We start from the raw sequence: 18,566 nt of genomic DNA on the forward strand, positions 1-18,566 counted from the left end.
GACAATCAGATCTATCAAAACGCTATCAAGATTGGCAATGCCTCATGGCAGAGATCATCTTTGTGTGTTTGAGCAGAGCCTCTCAGCAGGCTGCTGGTCTAGGACTGCTCTGTTAATTGTTACTGCAGTAGCAGTGTGTAAACAAACATTAATAGTTAACATGTACAACAGCCCAGCAGAAAGATTTTCTCCCTGCTTAGTTTAGGCCATTATCTTAATTTTGTTATTGTAACCGAACCATAAACATTTTACAGATACTTACGGTATTCAATGTAATTGTGTTTCTGGAATCAGAAGGCTGGACTTGGCCTGGCAGTCTTCTGAACTACAAAGAAGTGAACAGCAGGATTGGGAATACTGAGCTGAGAAGCATTGACATAATTCACTTTTTAACGACAAATGCATGCGCTCTATCAGGTGCAAAATCAGAACCTGAGCAGCACTATTAGATTTTATCCTAAACTCTTCTGCAGAATGATGAGCACCATTATTGTAGAAAAAGCTAGTAGGACCCTCAGCATCTGTCCTTTTAGTCCGTTTATCTCATATCAGCCCAAGCCTGACTTCACCCTGCTACTGTAGACTCTGCTAACAAAGCCTTGAATTTGCAGGTGGCATTGAAAAAATAATAACCCATTCACAATGTGACTGACCAATATCAAACATCTTAAAGGTGCCCTGAAGGACTTCTGGCCCACAGTGTAATTTAATTAAGATATCCAAGTGATAGCAATTATATCATTTATGACAGCTATTCTATTATAAAGCATTTTTTAATTAACAAAAGGTGATACCTGTGAAGGCTGCACTGCTATGAAACATGGTTTACATTCAGAAACAATTGTTATTCACATTTACTCATGTCACACATTTGTTTTACCACCTTTTTATCTGCTTTTCTGTCTAGCCCATGTTGAAAGCATTGCAGGCAAAGCATATGCAGTTGGCCTGCTCATTCAAACCATGTTTCTTTTTCTATGGCTTTCTGTATATCCATAATAAACTAAAGCCTAGTCTGTTAACATTAACAGATTTCTTGAAAGCTATATGGATTGTTTAGCTCTTCTGTTTGGGAACGAGTGGACAATTAGGACAGCCCAAGCTGAGAGCAGCCAGTGCTGTTCTCCTGGCTGTGGGAACACCTCACTCAAACTGCGTCCCCTGCGCTGGCACCAGGGGGAGATCAGCTGTGGCAAACCAGGCCAGCTTCAGAGAAGCGTGATGTATGTGGAGCTAAAAGCTGCTGGGGAGTGACAGGATGATCTGGGACCTCATAAATACTAGGATACCTCCTGGAGCTTTTATTCAATTGCCACTCAGGTTTTATTCAGTGAGAACATCTGTTGATTTCAATGAATTCTTGACTAGGAATTAATTTAATTTAATCTCTGGATAGGATTTGCCTCACTGAAAGGAACTTCAGAATTTGAATAAAATCATAAAGTTCTAATGAAAAACTTCCTGTAGCATCAGGTTATTTTATAACATAATAAATATTTAAATATCTCTTCATATATTCAACATTCAGTTTGAAATAGTTTTCTTCTTACATGCTCACATATACCAAAGCACTCTGATTTTTTCTGGTTTTGAGCATTGTAGCTAAAACTTTGGATTAAGCCAGGTTTCCTGTCATCCAGATATATAGAGAGGCAGTTTCTCCAGTCTGGGGAGCAGGGAGGACAGACACAGGACAGGACCCCACACAAAAATGTTAAGTCAGAGCTAAAGCTGCTTGCAAACCTGAATATTTATCATTGTTCTTCTAAGTTTCCAACTTCTAAATCTGCAAAATAATGTTTACAAAATTAAGTCAAGAAAAGCAGCCTAAGAAATATTGGCACTGTAGAAAGCTTTACTAGGCATAAAGTCAGATGGAGAAATTGATTTTATAATCTAAAGCTAGTCAGTACTGTGTTCCAAAATACATACAGATAAGTATAGAGATATAGATGGTGATAGTCACAAATGTTTGCAAGGAGGCAGGAGATAAACAGATTTTTTAAATAGCTTCTATGACAAAGACAAGTAACTCTCAGCTTGCTCATCAAATAAACTGCAGCAATAAGTCATTTAAAATAGCTCATAGTGACATACTAAAGTTAGTAAAATCAAGCAATTTAACAGGCTTGTTTTCTTATGTACATTTTAATTGTTGGCCAACTTGTGAATTCACAAGTGCCAATGTAAAGTATCATTTATTGAACTAACATATGCAAATGCTGTGTAACAAATTTCATAGCAGTAATCTCAAATCCATTTAAAATTTAGAGCCCTATGCTGACTTGAGTTATCAGCTAAAATTTAGAGATCTTCCATTGATTTCACTGCAGTACTTCCAGTAGACACCCAATCAAAAATTAGGACAAATGAAAGTTAAGAAATCTAAGGGCATAAATCTTTTGAAGTTGCCTTTTTTTTTTTTTTTTGCATTAACATATCACAGATGGCCATGCTGAACAGGGTGATCTTATATGCCGTCTTAAAGGCCATCATTACAAGCAGAACTGTGCCACTGCCTACCCTTAACATACTTTTATTTGGGCCTGAATGTACTCGCATGGTCTGCACAAGGTGTTTTTATATAAAGCATAATCAACAAGACTTAAATGCTGCATATCTTTAGAGAGACGTATTGATTTCTTCATGACATAGTACAGCCCTGTGTCTGAGGAAGGAATACCTCCCCTTCTCTGAGGGCTTTTATTTTTGCACCCTTATAGTGATTCATTTTATAGACAGCTATTTTTCATTCTAATAAGTGTACTTCACAGAACTCCTCTAGTACAAACTGGGAGCTAAAGCTCCCTTTAAAGATAAATGCTGTAAGGCACTATATTGCTTAAATTGCAGAGTAACTGTAGGAATACACAGAGGCATATCCATCATCGTGGTCAGGCAACTCCATGCCTTTCTGGCTCCAGGTGCTGCGGCACCCAGCCACAAGAGCATCTCACCTCAGAGAGGCATCTGAGCCCCATGGAGCTGACACAGGCACCGTGCCCTCACCAGGGGGCTGTAGGAGATGGAGCTGGGCTGCCCTGGGGCACTCCCACACTGGGCAACCCTGATCTAGGGCTGCACAGCCGGGGTGCTGGCAGCTGCTGCAAGCTTTTGACCTTTCCTTTACAACACTAGGTTGCAAATCACCTCACCTGCTGGAAAGCAGTGCTACAGCCAACCAGCAAGTCATTAAGCAGCATTTTTACTCAAAAACAGTAAAAGAGCCAGATGGGCTGGGAATGAAGAAATATAATTTTTCAGATTTCAAATGGCAGCAGTTAATTGCATTACTTTATCTGAGGTGTTCTCTTTATCACGTCTTCTGCAAGACAAGCCTGTGATGGGTGGAACTGATAGGGAACATAATATGCTGTAATTTATTACTTCCCATGGTGGTTCACTGAGAGGAGCACACTCAGAGCTTCTTTTTATCAACTTACTCTGTAATGGATTGAAATGTATTAAGATAAAAGGAATCCCTGCCCTTAAACTGTACCTTCAGGCATCCTAGCAGGCAATTGTAGAAAGCCTGTTTTTCCATTACAGAAAAAAACACATTTAGTCTCTTCTCGTGTAGAACTTCCCACACCTACCACAGGTCAGTTTTTTTAGGGTGTATTTGTACTACATTTGTCTGGAGTCACACTACTCATTCTGCCATATGCAGCCAGGCTTTGTCTTGGCAGAGGACAACACCACATGTATAGAGGTGGCAGCACCACATCCATTCAGGGCAAGAGTACTGCAGTACCAAGCAGCACTGCGGGCTGTACTCAGCCCAGGCTGGGATACCTGAGCTGGCAAATTAACACAGGTGCCACACATGGCTCCTTCTTGTTCCAGTGGAGGCTGCAGAGGTTGAAAACACAGCCTCATATTGCAGCAGCCTTACCAAAGCTCTAGGGAGAAAAAAGGCTCTTCACTTCCAGATACAAAGTCGGAGCCAGCTCAATAAGCAAGATACTCAATTCAAGGAAGTTGTATGCAACACATACAATGATGAAAACATACAACTGAAAGTTTTACATACATTTTCCTAGGCATTTCATGCCTTAGAGATAGATGCCCTTGTATTTCAGGTAGAAGATTCTTGTTCCGGCTTGGGATATCTCTGTCATTTGGGACAGTAACTGAAGCCATGAAATATTACTGGCAACCTGGCTTTATCTCCACTTTGCACTGCTCTGAGTTTTCTGCTTGAGGCAGCAGAGCCTAAGGGGCAACAGCAGAGATAACAGGTTCTACACCCCTACCTCTGCATGGGGCAGGAGCAGCTGCTTTTGTTTCTCTTACCCTGAGACCCAACCAGTTGGAATTTGCATAATGAAATGTTTTGAAAAATGGCAGGCTGTTAGGAGTCAGTGCAACCACATAACATCTGCAAACTTACACTTCTGGTAACAGTCTGAGTACACATCACCTTAGGAAATTGTATATTTTTCAGAAATATGCTGTTATTTCTTATTATGGATATATGTAATAAGGGAAATTACACGAAAATCCCCAACACATAACTGTATAAGTTACCAGCTCATCACAAAGTTTGCTACCTTTCCTCAAAAGATACTGTACATTTGATTGGATTACTTATATCAGTGCAGTAGTCTAATGTGGACTTGATGAGTGCCTTCATTCTCTTCCAAAGTACTACAGGCTATAATCCGAATGCACAATTCATTGTGTGTACTAATACAACATCTTTTCACTGTATAATGAAATTCAACATCTAAATTTGTTTCTCTAAGAATTCCACATTATGTGGGAATACACTGTGATTCATTAGAAACATTTATTTTACCATCTTGACAAACAAAGGAAGGCAAAACAACGTAGCCCACCTTTTAAGAGAAATGAGATGAAATTGAATTTCACTTACAATTGTCATTTTTGTTTATGTTACTTTTCCTTCATCGCTTTCATGGTTCACATACACACAAGGGTCCTCTGAGTCTGAGAATTCTGTGAAAAAATGATCAAATATAACAAAAATGAGTGCAGATTCTATTGCAATAGAAAGAGGGTGGGTTTTTTAATATATTAAAACCAATGTTTCTGCATAACATCAGCAATTCTAATTGTGGTGGTTGACATTCAGCGTTAATCTACTGGCTCTAAAGCTTATTAAAATGGCAGTAGACACAGCGGTAATACAGAAGCAGGTCAGAAATTCTGAAGAATAATACTGACATTAAGAATCAGAAATAAAATTACAGTTAATATAGAAATATAATTTTGCATTAAATCCACTGGCATAGAATCAATAATACTCAGGAACAGAACAAGCAGTGCCTACAGATGCAGACAGTTCCAGAAGTGCAGCTGAGACATTCCCAACAAGAATTTCTTCTCTTTAGTTCCCTTTATTTGTTGTCTGTCTGGCTCTGCGTTTTCTTTTCTCTATGGCATTAGACAGAAAATTAGTACAAAGACAAGATCTCTTTGTCTTTGTACTAACTTTGCAAAAAGAGATCCGTGGGGCAAAGGAAAATGGTTTGTTCCTGGCCTAGCCACCACTCAGGTGAGTGCTCATTACTCACCTCTGTGACTGATCTTCCCCAGCTGTAACTTTGGAGGCAGCTGAACTACAAATCATGGAGATCTACAGCTAAAAATATGCAAAACTAATTATCATATTATTTAAACATGGGTTTTAAAACTCTTGCAACTTTAGGTGACACAGTTTTGCTATCCTTATTTATAGCAAATACACTACATTACTACATACTGTTGCATGAAGAACCCACTGAAATCACTGTGAGTATGTAAAATAGGGGCAATCATTTATGGAGAAAGATAACTTGCCTCAGCTTAGCAAAGCCACCTACTTCCAATGATAGCCAAGTAAAAGATTATGATAATTTGGAGAATTTACTATTGAATTGCACTCAACTCTTGTCTCATCATGAAGATTAATAAAATACCAATTTATTTTGGTAGCACTCTCATGAATGCACATATTATTCAGTGTAGTCTTTGCAGGCGTTTGATTAGCCCATCTCAGAGGATAACTGTCTTTTTGAAAGAAAGCCAAATGACATACCCACACCACCACCACCCACCTATGTTTTGCATCACATCTGACAAACATGTTATTTAACTATTGCTACTACTCAGGAATGGTCTACAGCAGTTGAGTGTCCCACAGAGTAGGTGAAAATGATCCCATGAAAATTATTAAAGCAAACAGTGGTTTGTGACAGGCAACCATTAAGGAATACCATGGAGGATTTGCTACTCCTCTGCTCATTGTCTCGCCATATTATATAGTCAATATCCCCCAGATTATGAAGACTAGACACATGACTATTTGTTCTAGTTGTACATTTAGGCAAGAAGATAACATTTAAGTTGGAAGTAAAATCTGTTCCCCAAGGGTGAATACTTCAATAAGAAATGTGTCTTTATAAAGCCAGTTATGTTTGGATTTCATTCCCCCCCCCCCCTTTTTTAGTACAGGGACTTGTGTTTCAGTGCATAAAAATGGCTTTGTATGAAGTCTGTGTCAATCAGTATAGCTTCATACAAAATATTTTGTAACATCACTCTTCATCATGACAGTTTGCCAGTATTCAGAGTAAAACGTAACACCTGCAGTCACAATGAGATAATGTAATGTGCCTTCCACCAAAACCAGCTGTACTTTCAAGGCATAGCATATCCCACAGTTCTGGAATTCTTCCACTTACAGGAAAGAATAAAATTTTCAGGTAAAACAAAGAATCTGAACCGTGTTCACACACCTGCATGCATACAGAGAGGGAAAAGTACTGTATTTATACTGAATTTATATCACAGACTTTGCAAAAGAAACATCCTCAGTGCAGGCCTCAGTACCATTTGCTGCTACTGTTTACATGTGCAGGAAAGAACCCAAATTTGCTGTCCTAAATCCTGCTGTCCTTTGAAATAATAAAATCCTAATGATGCCTTGAGGCAACAAATAATGAAAGTAATTTTGTTGGGACAGAACTGGTTGTGCCCAAGTCCAATACACATTTATGCCCCAGGAATAGTTTTTTACATCATAAATAACACTCACGCATCCAAGTAGCTATTTGTATATATAAATGATCTTTTTACAGATAAGCACAAATGTGACAGAATAGGCATAATTTAGCTCTTTATTCACAATTTAGGGTGCATTTTCACATTGCCCTTAAGCCATTCAATCTACGCCACTTCATTTTTGTCCCCAGCTGTTGTATCCCTTCTGGCACTCAAGTAGGCAAGCAGTACATCAGATCAGACTTGATTCAATGGAAAACAGACTGAGAAAATAAATCCTTGGTTTCCAGACACTTCAGCCCTCTCATCTTGTTCACCACACAACAGTATAATTGCTAGGTATAGAGGTGGCACAATTGGTGGTAAAAAAAAAAAAAAAAAAAAAAAAAAAAAAAAGTGGGAGTCTCAAAGTTTGTAAGAAACCTGTCTCTGGAGGCAAACTGAGATCTGCCAGCTTGGAGCCCCTCAGCTCACCAGCAGGAGCGCAGGAAGAGGGACTGAGCAAGCAGCACTCCGTTAGATTGCAGACTGATGCTGGCTAGAGGCAGGGGTGAGCCCACAAAGGTACTGCTCTGAAAGATTTTTCTAGTGGGTCCACTGCAAGGTGCTGCACCGGAAAAGTGGCACAGTAGGAAATCTTCAAGATTTCCCATAGCCCCCAACCCCGCAATTCAGAATAGCTAGCTAAGCTTGTGCTACTTAAAAGAATAGCCCTGTTCTCATTTAGCATGAAATTCGCTGTAGCATCTGGAAGACCTCAGTCTGTTCTACAGCAAGGGAAAGGTAGGGCTGCAAGCAGGCACCTGCAACACAGGTTCATTCCTCCCCGTGCATGTCTGCATGTGTACAGCCCTATCCCAGCCTTACAAATGCGGCCTTCAAAGCTTCTGATGTGCAAAATACCTATTTTAAACAACACAGTAGAGCTCTAACTGCAATTTGAGCTTCACTGAATCTGAAAACTGCCAAATAAAGCATTAATTATAAATTATTACCTTTCATGTTATTCAGCCAATCAAACCAAACATGCAACTTGAGCTATTGTATGACCCACATGTATAAGTTTTAAGTTATTTTCACACCTTCCTAGTAGGACATCAGCATTACAAACTTTCATTACCTAGTTAGAACCTGCACAGAAGTCAGAAGTATACAGCTTGAGTGGGTGTCGTTTTACATTTGTTTTCTTCATCTTCATAGCAACTGCCTGTACTTTTCTTGTTACTCATCATTCAGGTATAGTAGGAATAAACAAAAAGCCTTTATAATTTTGGAATTATTTTCTATTTTGCACTATACATTATTGCATCCTACTTATGTAAAATACTTTTGAAGTTTTAATCAAATATGGTAGCCTTCAGTTCCACCTAAATAGTTGTATACTGTAGAACAGCTGTTTGCTATTAAATAGTTTTAACAGTCAGCTTTGGTGGACTGTCAGCTAATTCTTGAAGCTACAGTAATGGGTTACGTAGTATTTTAGATGCCTTTTGGATTAAAAAACACCACAAAGAGAAAAAGTACAGGTTTTGTACATCTTTCTCAGTAATCAAATATATGCAACGTTTAAACTATTTGTGTGACAATTTCAGTACGATGTTTTTGTCCTGCTGTATTATCAACAGATGATTTTTAAACTGGATGCAAACCTATCCTATTACATACCAAAAACTTGTCATAATATAGATAACCAGTGAGACCTTGGTGAAAAACAGTTTTCAGTGTAACTCCCTTTAAAACAAACACAGAAGTCATGATAATTCTCTGCTTTTATGACCTGTGTAGTTTTCATTTAACTCATTACAAAACATCATGCTTATTTCTCAGTAACTAAAGATTTTAATTGTGTTTCTGCACTGCTTATTTTCAGCCTCATACAGTAGTTAGTATATACATGACTGTTTTTAGGAGCTGTGATGGATGGTCTATAAAAAGAGCTGACCAAGGTGCAATTGCTGAAAGCAGTTCAGGGGAATGCTGCACCAAACATTGCACAGTAGCGCTTCAAATAAACACCACGTCAGCTCTCCCTCCTGCTCGTTTCATTTGATTTACACAGAGGTCAAGCTGAAATTCTTGGCCTGTATCTGGATGTACTCAATTGCTGGGACCTATAACATCAATGAGCCTTCACAGATGTTCCTTGAGAGCTGTCCTCCTGGAGAAAGAGGAAGCCCTACCACGGAAGATGGAGCTTCCCCAGGAACCCATGAGAAATCTCAGAGCAACCTTCCCCAGAAGTCACAGCCATCACATCCCACCTGCCTCCATGACTTGCAAGGCACATTTCATCATTTGTCTGAGGGAAATAAAAACAGAGTAGTTATTTATGCCATCTACCAGAGAAAAACCACATGGTACTCACAAATGTCTGGCACAGAGAGAAGCACCAGCTGAGCGCAGCTTACAGTAATCACCCACCCTGCCCAGGAGGGTTTGGTAGTCCACCCTCTCCAGCAGGGTGCAACAGCCCACACAGACTACAATGCAACACTCCAGTTTGCTCACGCTGTAACATTTCCTGAATTTTTTTCCCAAGACAATATTTCTGCACTCTCATTACTTCAATCTCATACTCAACTAGTCTAAACCTGCTCCACTGTTGCCTAGGGCAAGCTGGGGATCTGCGTTATTCCTATCTCCTCACTCAGAGCATATCCCCACACAACTGCCCAGAAGCAGAGTGGCCCCGCACTGGGGCAGAGGACCACCTTCACCAGTTGTGCCCTTACTGATGGGGGGGACACACATCCTGCATGGCCAGGAATCCCAGCAGGCCCACTGACAGCCCCAGGCACAGCAAGGGCTGGAGTAGGAACATCCATAGAGCCCCATCAGGAGCAGCAGGAGATGTGGCTATAACACAGACCTCAAGCCCACCCAGGAGAAAAAATCAGAGGAGAGCCCTGGCTTGAGTTTAAGTAGGGCCTGACCAGGGGTCCACATGGGACTGGTCAAGGTCATTAAGGCCTGATGGGGCACACCCTGCCCTCACAGCACATTTCTCAGTCTTTTTGCCATCCACAGATGTTCCTTGTGAACCAAAAATCTGAATGCAGTTATTTCTAGCTAAAATAAAATAAAATAAAATAAAATAAAATAAAATAAAATAAAATAAAATACTGAGATTTTCTTTGTGTTGGCAGCACCCTAATTCACTCTGCCATCACAGAGACAATTTAATGTCTCGGTTGTCACAATGCCCCTGTTCCCTTTCTGATCCACCATGGTAACTGTGGCCTCAGTAAGGCCACACCAGCTTTCCCTGGCACAGAGATGGCACATTTCAACTGTCATATTTTAGACATCTCCTTTTTTGACTCCCTCCCTCAGCGGCTCCCATTCTAAATTCATGGATAATTGAAGATAATCAAAAAGAGCGAGGAAGATGAGCTCTGTATCAGACCACACAATATAATGTGAGTGGCACCCTTTCCCGCTGGGGACCCTGCAGGGTGGCAGCATGGCTGCATGAGCTGATCTAACAAAAATGCACAGAAAACCGCTGAGCAGGACCGTGGTGATCTATCTCCTCTGCTGCTGCGTCTGTGGAGGCCTCTAATAGATGGGCTGGCTTTGCCAGGACAAGTGCCAGTATGCTGACAGCAATGGATGTTATGTCCCCTGTGATTTCAGTTCCTCAAACCCAAATATGCATCCAGCATATGAAGAAACTTAGATTTGCTTGGAACTGTTGCCATATTGTTTAGCCAGAGCTTAGCACAATGGGGTCCCAGTGGTATGCACCTCATGATATTACAAAAGCTATAAGTAGGAAAGTGATTATATTGCCAGATACCTGCTGACACAAGAGGAAAACGCCAATATTGAGTTTCTCAAACAACAAAAATACACTTGGGTCAGTGTCAGTAGATCTGCCATAAAGTATCGTTAATGCCAGAATCACCAAGTGGTCAAAATAACATCAGCAAGGTTGCCAAGTCAAAGATCGCCTCAGAAGCATAAAATTGTCAAGTGGGAATAAGCAGGCTTTTCCCCAGAAAAAGTGGGCAGAGTTTATTCAGAGGAAACAAAAATCCATTAGACTAGTCAAGTAGTTTGAAAAGCATTTAGAAAAATAAGGATCTTGAGCAACTAAAAAGAAATAATGTTCTGATAGGAATTAAGTGCCTTTGCAAATGTGATCATATTATACCAATGGTGATATGGTAATAGTTTTGCTAAATCTCTCGGTAACTCTCCTGTGAACTAGAAAATTCTAGAAGCCCGAACAGATTTAGATGATATAATTTAATTCCCTCTTCACCAAGCAAATTATGCCGTGTTCCTGTTACACAGTGACAAAGGGCATTGGAAAGAGGGAAATACAGTCTTCCCGTAATGGTGATGCAAATTTTAAAATGTTTTTCCTATGATACATTTTCAGCTACTAGTATTGGAGAGAGGGATGATCTAATAACAATAATCTGAAAACTACTCCAGGTACCAGGAATGCCTTGAGGTGATCTGCCATAAGGCTTTAGAAGAAACAGTGCAATATATTCAGGGATTACAGAGTTTGTCATGCAAAAGCATTTCTCTCTATTCTGAGCTATATGTAAATTTGGGATAGGATCCCTACCTCATTGAGCTATTGTCACAAAGATTCATTAGTTAAGCCTACGTTCCACAAGACAAAGTGCCAGATCTTTAGAGACTTACATGTAAATATCTTTAAAAAAAAATTAATTAAAACATCTGACTTTTAAGGACCTGCTTGCACTGCATTTGTTTCAGGATCAGGACGATAACCTGCAATGTATTTTCAAGCTTAGAAGTGCACAAAGTTGTTAAGTATTATTATTTATTTTTGGTCAGTCACATCCTCCCTGGTTTAATCTTTTTAAGTCTCTCCAGAAGTTATTGATTTAAACATTCTTTTATTTTCTTTTTGCTGTTTTTGGTGAATTCACAGTGTGCAGCCCGCAGCTCAGAGTTCAAAGTGCTTGTCTGACCATCCAAATGCCTCTCACTTGGGAGCTCTGTGAGAGCATTGAATCTTCCACTGAGATTTTAGCACTTTTTCTTTTTTAACTTAAATCATTTTAACTTAAAATGCTGTCACTGCAGTGATGAAATGTTATTGATGGTGAATTGTTCTAGTCTACAGCCATCCCTGTATTCATCACAACAATAATTCTACAGACATTGACCAAGATACTCTCAAACTGGCTAATGGATGTAGTGATAACATGAATTATTATGCGACGTATTCTGTGTTTTGCCAATCGACTACACTGACTATGTGCCCTTAGACAGAGGACTCCTAATGAGTAGTATCTCCCAGTTAATGGTTTCATAGTCTGGCTGTGTAATAGTAAACACATAACTAGAAATCACATGGAAAATGTAAGCATTAGGGCAATTTTTGCTATCAGTTGTTACTGTCCAATTAGTCATCAGCAACGTATAGCGTGGTACCAAATGAAAAACTTGAAATGCTCTTTTGGAAAGGAAAACAGAAATACTCTATTATTTCTGAAAGTGTGACTTGAATGCAGTAATTTACCGCACAGCCTCACTCCACATTTGATTCAGACTATATTTATTTATTGTCTAGCGCATCTGAGCTAACTACCTTGAGGCAGCAGTATAAAAATCGGTTGCTGTGACTTGCTTCTTGAAAATTTATTTTGCTCCTTCTTAAAATCTTGGCCTGCTTGACCTCAGCAGCCTTCACCAGTTTGAAAATGCAAGTTATAATCCTCTGTAGGGATTTAGCCAGGTGTCTATTACAGCATGTAATCTGTGATACAGCTTCCAATATTCACGCTGAAGAAAGGTTAAGCCCCCCTGTCTTTGTTCCCGAGTAAAAAGGTCCATGAGGTGTTAGTGTGGACAGGAAGCAGATTGAAAGAAGCAACATCTTCAATCAAGCCCTAAGCCTGTGTATATGCCACTGAAGGGTGTCCGTGATGGAGGCTTTGCCTGAGAGGCAGCAATCGTATTTTAACCCTTGAACAGTAGCTGCAGCACTGCTGCTGGCTGCCCTGGTGACATTCAAAGATCACACTACTACTGCTAGACGTCTGGTTTTATCCTAAATCCTTACTCAAGGGTCACCGTCACCAAGTTGTGCCCATGGGTACACTTGGTAAGACACTAAGGCCTGGCAGGGAGACGGGACGGTGCCTGCCCTCAGCGCCCTGGGGCTTCAGGCCCCTTACACAACACGGAGCGCCTCTGACAGACTTTCAAGCTCACTGACACAGATGCTGTGTGTGAACACAAACCAAACTCAGCTTCTTGAGGGGAAACCCTCCTGGGACCAGTCAGTCCTAGTCAGCAGCTTCTCAGATAACCGCTTTTTTGAGTCGTGGCTGAACAGGATCAAAACGTGTGGTAGAGCTTTAGGCCCCTGGGCCACAGGGTAGCACCTGCAAACAGGCACTTCCCAAAGTCCACACTTCTGAACTGCAACAGCAGCAGTTTCGGTAATATTTTGAATTCCATGAGTGACAAAAAATAATAGCAAATTAATTTGACTGCCTGCAAGGAGGTATTTAATACCAATCTCCGATAACTGTACAGCAGAATAGTGGGTTTCTTCTAGATGGTAGTGGTGTTGGGAAGGCCGCAGCAACCTTTTATGCTAATTGGCAGTAAAGCATTTAGAAGTATTTATTAGTGTTTAATTATTTAGAAATCTCTTAATGGCATAAATATCATTTTTAAAAGTTATAAATATTTTCCACCTTGTCCAGCTGAAAAGCTGTTGCTCAGAGGATTTAAATTAAGATCTATTTATGGCAGCCTGCTGATCACAAAATTACTTACTGCTGCTAATGCTCCGGTCTTTTAGATGTCTCCAACACAGAATGTGCTTAGTTTTGACAAATCGGGGGATAGTTTCTCTTTGTTGTATTCATTTTACTCAGATAGAGGTCTTAAAGAGGATTATCACAGAGATGAAGACATTAAAATACATAACTAATCCCAGTTAAATTAATTGTTTTCATACTAACATGTACCGAGGGACTTTTATGTACGGTAAGACATCTTTATGCTGTTTTGATAATGTAAATATGACTTAACGTGTAAATTATGTTTAAGATTAATTAGAAACAATTTAAAGCCAAGTTATTGGTAGAGAAAATGGGATCTGACTCTAAGCCTCTGAATCAATAGTCACGTTAAATATTTCAAAATTACATCAATGATTGACATGCCAGGAGGCAGAGGGGAACTTATCTATCAGTCCCATTTGTCTCCCACTCCCTGTACTAGAATTCAGGACATTTATTTTTTGAGCTTGCATTTCCTCATTATTTTTCCTAATTCCCTCTGCAGAACACTGAACTCCACATTGGTTATTTTGGTGTCATCAAATCATTCATCCCTTAAAAGACAATTGAGTGCTAAAAGAATAAAATAATAATTTGGTTTATTGGAGAGGATGTGCCAAAAGGTTTTTACTGGGAGTCTCATTTGCAGTGCTTTTCTTACACCAGGATTTCAGCAGAGTTGTGACACTGATGTTATTGCTGGTAACTGTTTAGGTGCAGGAGAGCACTGTCATTCTGACCTGTGTCTTATTATAGTCTGCCATTAACTGGAGTAGTGCCATCTTTCCCAAAAAGCTGTGTGCCCACAGAGATGTAGAGCATCATTCAGTAGCAAGAAAATGCTAATTTTTAGCATTTGCTGTATCCATACAATCTGGGTTACCTGCTCAGAGTCATAAAACATCCTTCCTCCTGTACCCAGGGGCTAGTGGTTCAGAGTAGCTTTTAGTTTTTAACATGAATCACAACAGCCTCACTGTCTGCTTGCGCTGTAAGAAACCAAAGCTATCCCTCAGCAATGCTTAACACGTCTGCAATCCAATTTATTTGCTATGTTTCAATACCCATGACCTCCCAATGAAGTGGCTTTCACCAAAAAGATGACAGAAGCATATACATCATAGGTATGCGACAGTTTCATGGTGACTGAAGTGACCAGATTTTTCCAGGAAACTTCAGAGAGGTATGGCTTATGTAATTGTGAGCATTTACTGCAAAAATCAGATTTACACTATTCAAAGTATACGGAACCCTGCCGATCTCACAGCACGTAGAATTTTCCTAAGGAAAAGAAAATGCCTAAGGTGGCAAGTCCTTGTGTTTGTGTCTGCTATATTAAGTCGAGCTTAAGTAATAAAAAAAAAAAAAAAGTCTTTTATCTATTCTGCTTAAAACTTATTTTGATTTTGATTTTCACTGTTTTATTCAAAAGGAAGGAATAGAAATAGTAACTGTGAGCTTGAAATCAGGAAAACTGTAACAGGAACTTATTATAGACACGTTTTACAGCATATTTTCAGTTACAGCTACATGTTTTGAATCTTTCATTTTAACGAGCACTGTTCTGCTTTTCAAATAACACTTTTTTTTTCCTTAACTTCAAGTCTCAGTGAATTGACCTTGGAGGTCTCTTCCAACCTAGATGATTCTGTGATTCTGTGCTGTAAATTTTAGGATTCATCAGTATTAATAGGAAAGAGAGAGTAACAGGAAAAAGAGTATTTCCCTGTGCAGGTTAGAGGAAGTTGCCTGTGGGGAGGTCAAAGCAAGTACTTAAGTCCTTCTTCTTGTGTTTCATGGGAGTATGCCATGGAGCAGAGCAGTGAGCAAGGTGGAAACTCACGTTTGAAGCTCATTTCACACAGTGAATGGCACAGAACAGCCTCGTTGCCCTGAGGCCTTGAGATGGAGAGAAGCAATAACTGTAATTATAAGAAAAGAAAAGGTTGATTATCATACCAGGGCTTGTTCTATTATCGGGGTAGGTGAGGAGAAGTCTGATTAATGACAATCACAGCTACAGTTATGCCTATAGTCAGTGCTGCTAGATACAGATGTGTGCAACTTTTTCCCCAGCAGTTCTGACCATCAGTGAAAAAAGGCATAGCTTCTTCCGTACTGAAGGCACAGAGAAACATACAGCGCAGCAATTGTTCTCCGAAACAAATGTAGAATGAACAAGTAGCAAAATATTAATGTACTGTTGAAAGCCTAAATTAGATGGACATGATTCAGTGCAGCCTACAGGGTCTGATATCTTGGCAACTGATGCAAGATATTCCCAATCTGCAGACAAAATAGCCTTTGTGAAGAAGCAGAAGATTGTAGTGTGCAAGTTAATGTATCAAAAGGCCAGGAAGAGAATAATTCACTTTCACCTTGCTACAGAGGACAAGTAGCAGTAAAAGCTGTGCATTATTGGCAAGCTCTTTTTGTTGCTGTTTTTAACTCTGCCCACAGTTCAGACCTCCAGCCACCTCGGCAGCGTTCCAGCTGGAGCTGCTGACATCTCCCACCTAATCAAGTGGTGGATTATCTTGTCCTGATAAATTGGAGCCTGTGTCTCATGTAAAGTCTTTCCTGAAGTAGTTTGCTACCCTCTAATAAGATGGCAGACATCTGAATCAAGCTCCAGAGCTTGTGGTGCACTGTTTTTTCTAATGACTTTTGGTGCAGAGTGTCAGTGTTTTAAGGGAACACAGTGCTAGGCTGGGAACAGAGTTAAGCATGCTTAATTTCACATCCAGGTGAAAGGAAACATGAAGCTGTACTGGGTATTTTTTCTTAGGGAGTACATAGGGACTATACTGCTGCCTTCAAAACATTTGACCTAATATTACTTCTTTTATTAACTGAGCTCTTGAGGAACTTTCTTGATTTAAAAAGAAATTCTTTCTCATTGTTGCATCTTTCTAAGAGTCAGAGTTACTGAACAATAACACTTTCTTACTCTTCCTGGTCTTTTTGACTAGATTGCTGGTCCAAGTCACCCACACACACTACCAAAACCTTGCCATATAAGCTTGATACAAGGGTAAATAAGTTATTTTCTTTCTCTAAAACATACTGAGGAAAATGTTTACATTACAGAAGCAAAGGTTCTGTATATGTGTGTTTGCATGTATGTTTAGTTTAACACGTCAAACAGACAGAATAAATCTAGTTAAGATAAAGATTTACGATAAATCCTTGCAAGCATTCATTTCTTCTTTCTGGGTTTCACTCCTGAAGAAAAAGCAGCAGTTCTCATGCGCCACACACAAAACACCTTCATGTGGCACAGTGACTGTACTGTGCCTCTTGTAACGCTGTTTTGCTCTTTTCTAGGGGAATCCCTACATGTGCAATAATGAATGTGATGCGAGTACCCAAGAACTGGCTCATCCTCCGGAACTGATGTTTGATCTTGAAGGAAGGCATCCCTCCACATTTTGGCAGTCCACAACTTGGAAGGATTATCCAAAGCCTCTTCATGTTAATATAACGCTCTCCTGGAACAAAACCATTGAGCTGACAGATAACATAGTTATCACTTTCGAATCTGGCCGTCCAGACCAAATGATCCTGGAGAAATCCCTCGACTATGGACGAACATGGCAGCCCTACCAATATTATGCCACAGACTGCTTAGATGCTTTCCACATGGATCCAAAATCAGTGAGGGATTTATCGCAGCACACAGTCCTAGAAATCATTTGCACAGAAGAATACTCTACTGGGTATATGACAAATAGTAAAATAATCCACTTTGAAATCAAAGATAGATTTGCTTTTTTTGCTGGACCTCGGCTTCATAACATGGCTTCTCTTTATGGCCAGCTTGACACAACCAAGAAGTTACGAGATTTCTTTACCATCACGGATCTGAGGATAAGATTGCTTAGGCCAGCAACTGGAGAAATATACGTAGATGAGCAACACCTGGCACGCTACTTTTATGCAATTTCAGACATAAGGGTATATGGAAGGTAAGAGAATACAAACCTTTAGGAACAGGCACGTGTGTTTGTTTTCAGAGTTTATGCAAAACTGTTTATTTCCCCAGATGTGACAACAGTATCTACCATAACGTGTTCATTGCCAGTCAGGCTCAGTTGGTGTGTTTCTGATAGTACTAGAAGCTTCTGACTCAGTGGTACTAAATTATGGGGGTTTGATGTCACTAGCCTGGGAAGCCCTAGATGTTGGGAAGAGAACAGTATTCACAGTTTCTTACATCAGCTTAGGAATTCACCTTGACATTAGGACACTTTTCAGGACCTCTCTTTCTGTTTTTGTACAGTTGGCACCTAATCTAGTGGCAGTTAACTAAAAGAGAGATTCCGTTCTACTTTTTTTTTCAGGCCTTTGATGCAAGATATGATTGATACAAGAGCCCTTGCGTGGACTAGGGCAAACTGTATACAAACAACAAAGGCAGCAGAGATGAGAGTCCATTCCTTGTACTTTAATTAGCTCTGAAATACAGTGAAGCTGAAGTAGAATGAAAAAACGGACAGTGTTTTGGAGAGCATAAGACTGATTTGAATATAACAAAGATTATTACTCATCTGGGTTTAAGACAGATAATCCCTCTGTGGCAAGCAGTGGCTGGTATCAGGTGTCATACACCCAAAAATAATATCAATGCAATGACATCCCTATCGGGAAATTTTCTTCCCAACTCAAACTAACAATTGACCAATGACCTCAAGCAGAAGGGTGATATCCTTAACATGTCTTGGATGACAATTTTTTCAGAAGAAACAAATGGGACCTGCTCTATAGTAATTT

At 39.8% G+C, this 18,566-nt stretch overlaps 1 protein-coding gene across 5 annotated transcripts in view; it reads left to right on the plus strand.

Moving 5' to 3' along the window:
* Positions 1–18,566, plus strand: part of NTNG1 (netrin G1) — a 156,551-nt gene that overhangs the window by 50,794 nt on the left and 87,191 nt on the right. For all 5 annotated transcript variants that reach the window (XM_082766584.1, XM_082766581.1, XM_082766582.1 and 2 more), the window contains exon 3: positions 17,121–17,761. In XM_082766584.1, coding sequence (XP_082622710.1) covers positions 17,121–17,761 — 641 coding nt within the window. The remainder of the gene's footprint in view (positions 1–17,120; positions 17,762–18,566) is intronic.

This window comes from Aythya marila, assembly GCF_965140915.1.
Source record: "Aythya marila genome assembly, chromosome: 8".
Taxonomy (NCBI): domain Eukaryota; kingdom Metazoa; phylum Chordata; class Aves; order Anseriformes; family Anatidae; genus Aythya; species Aythya marila.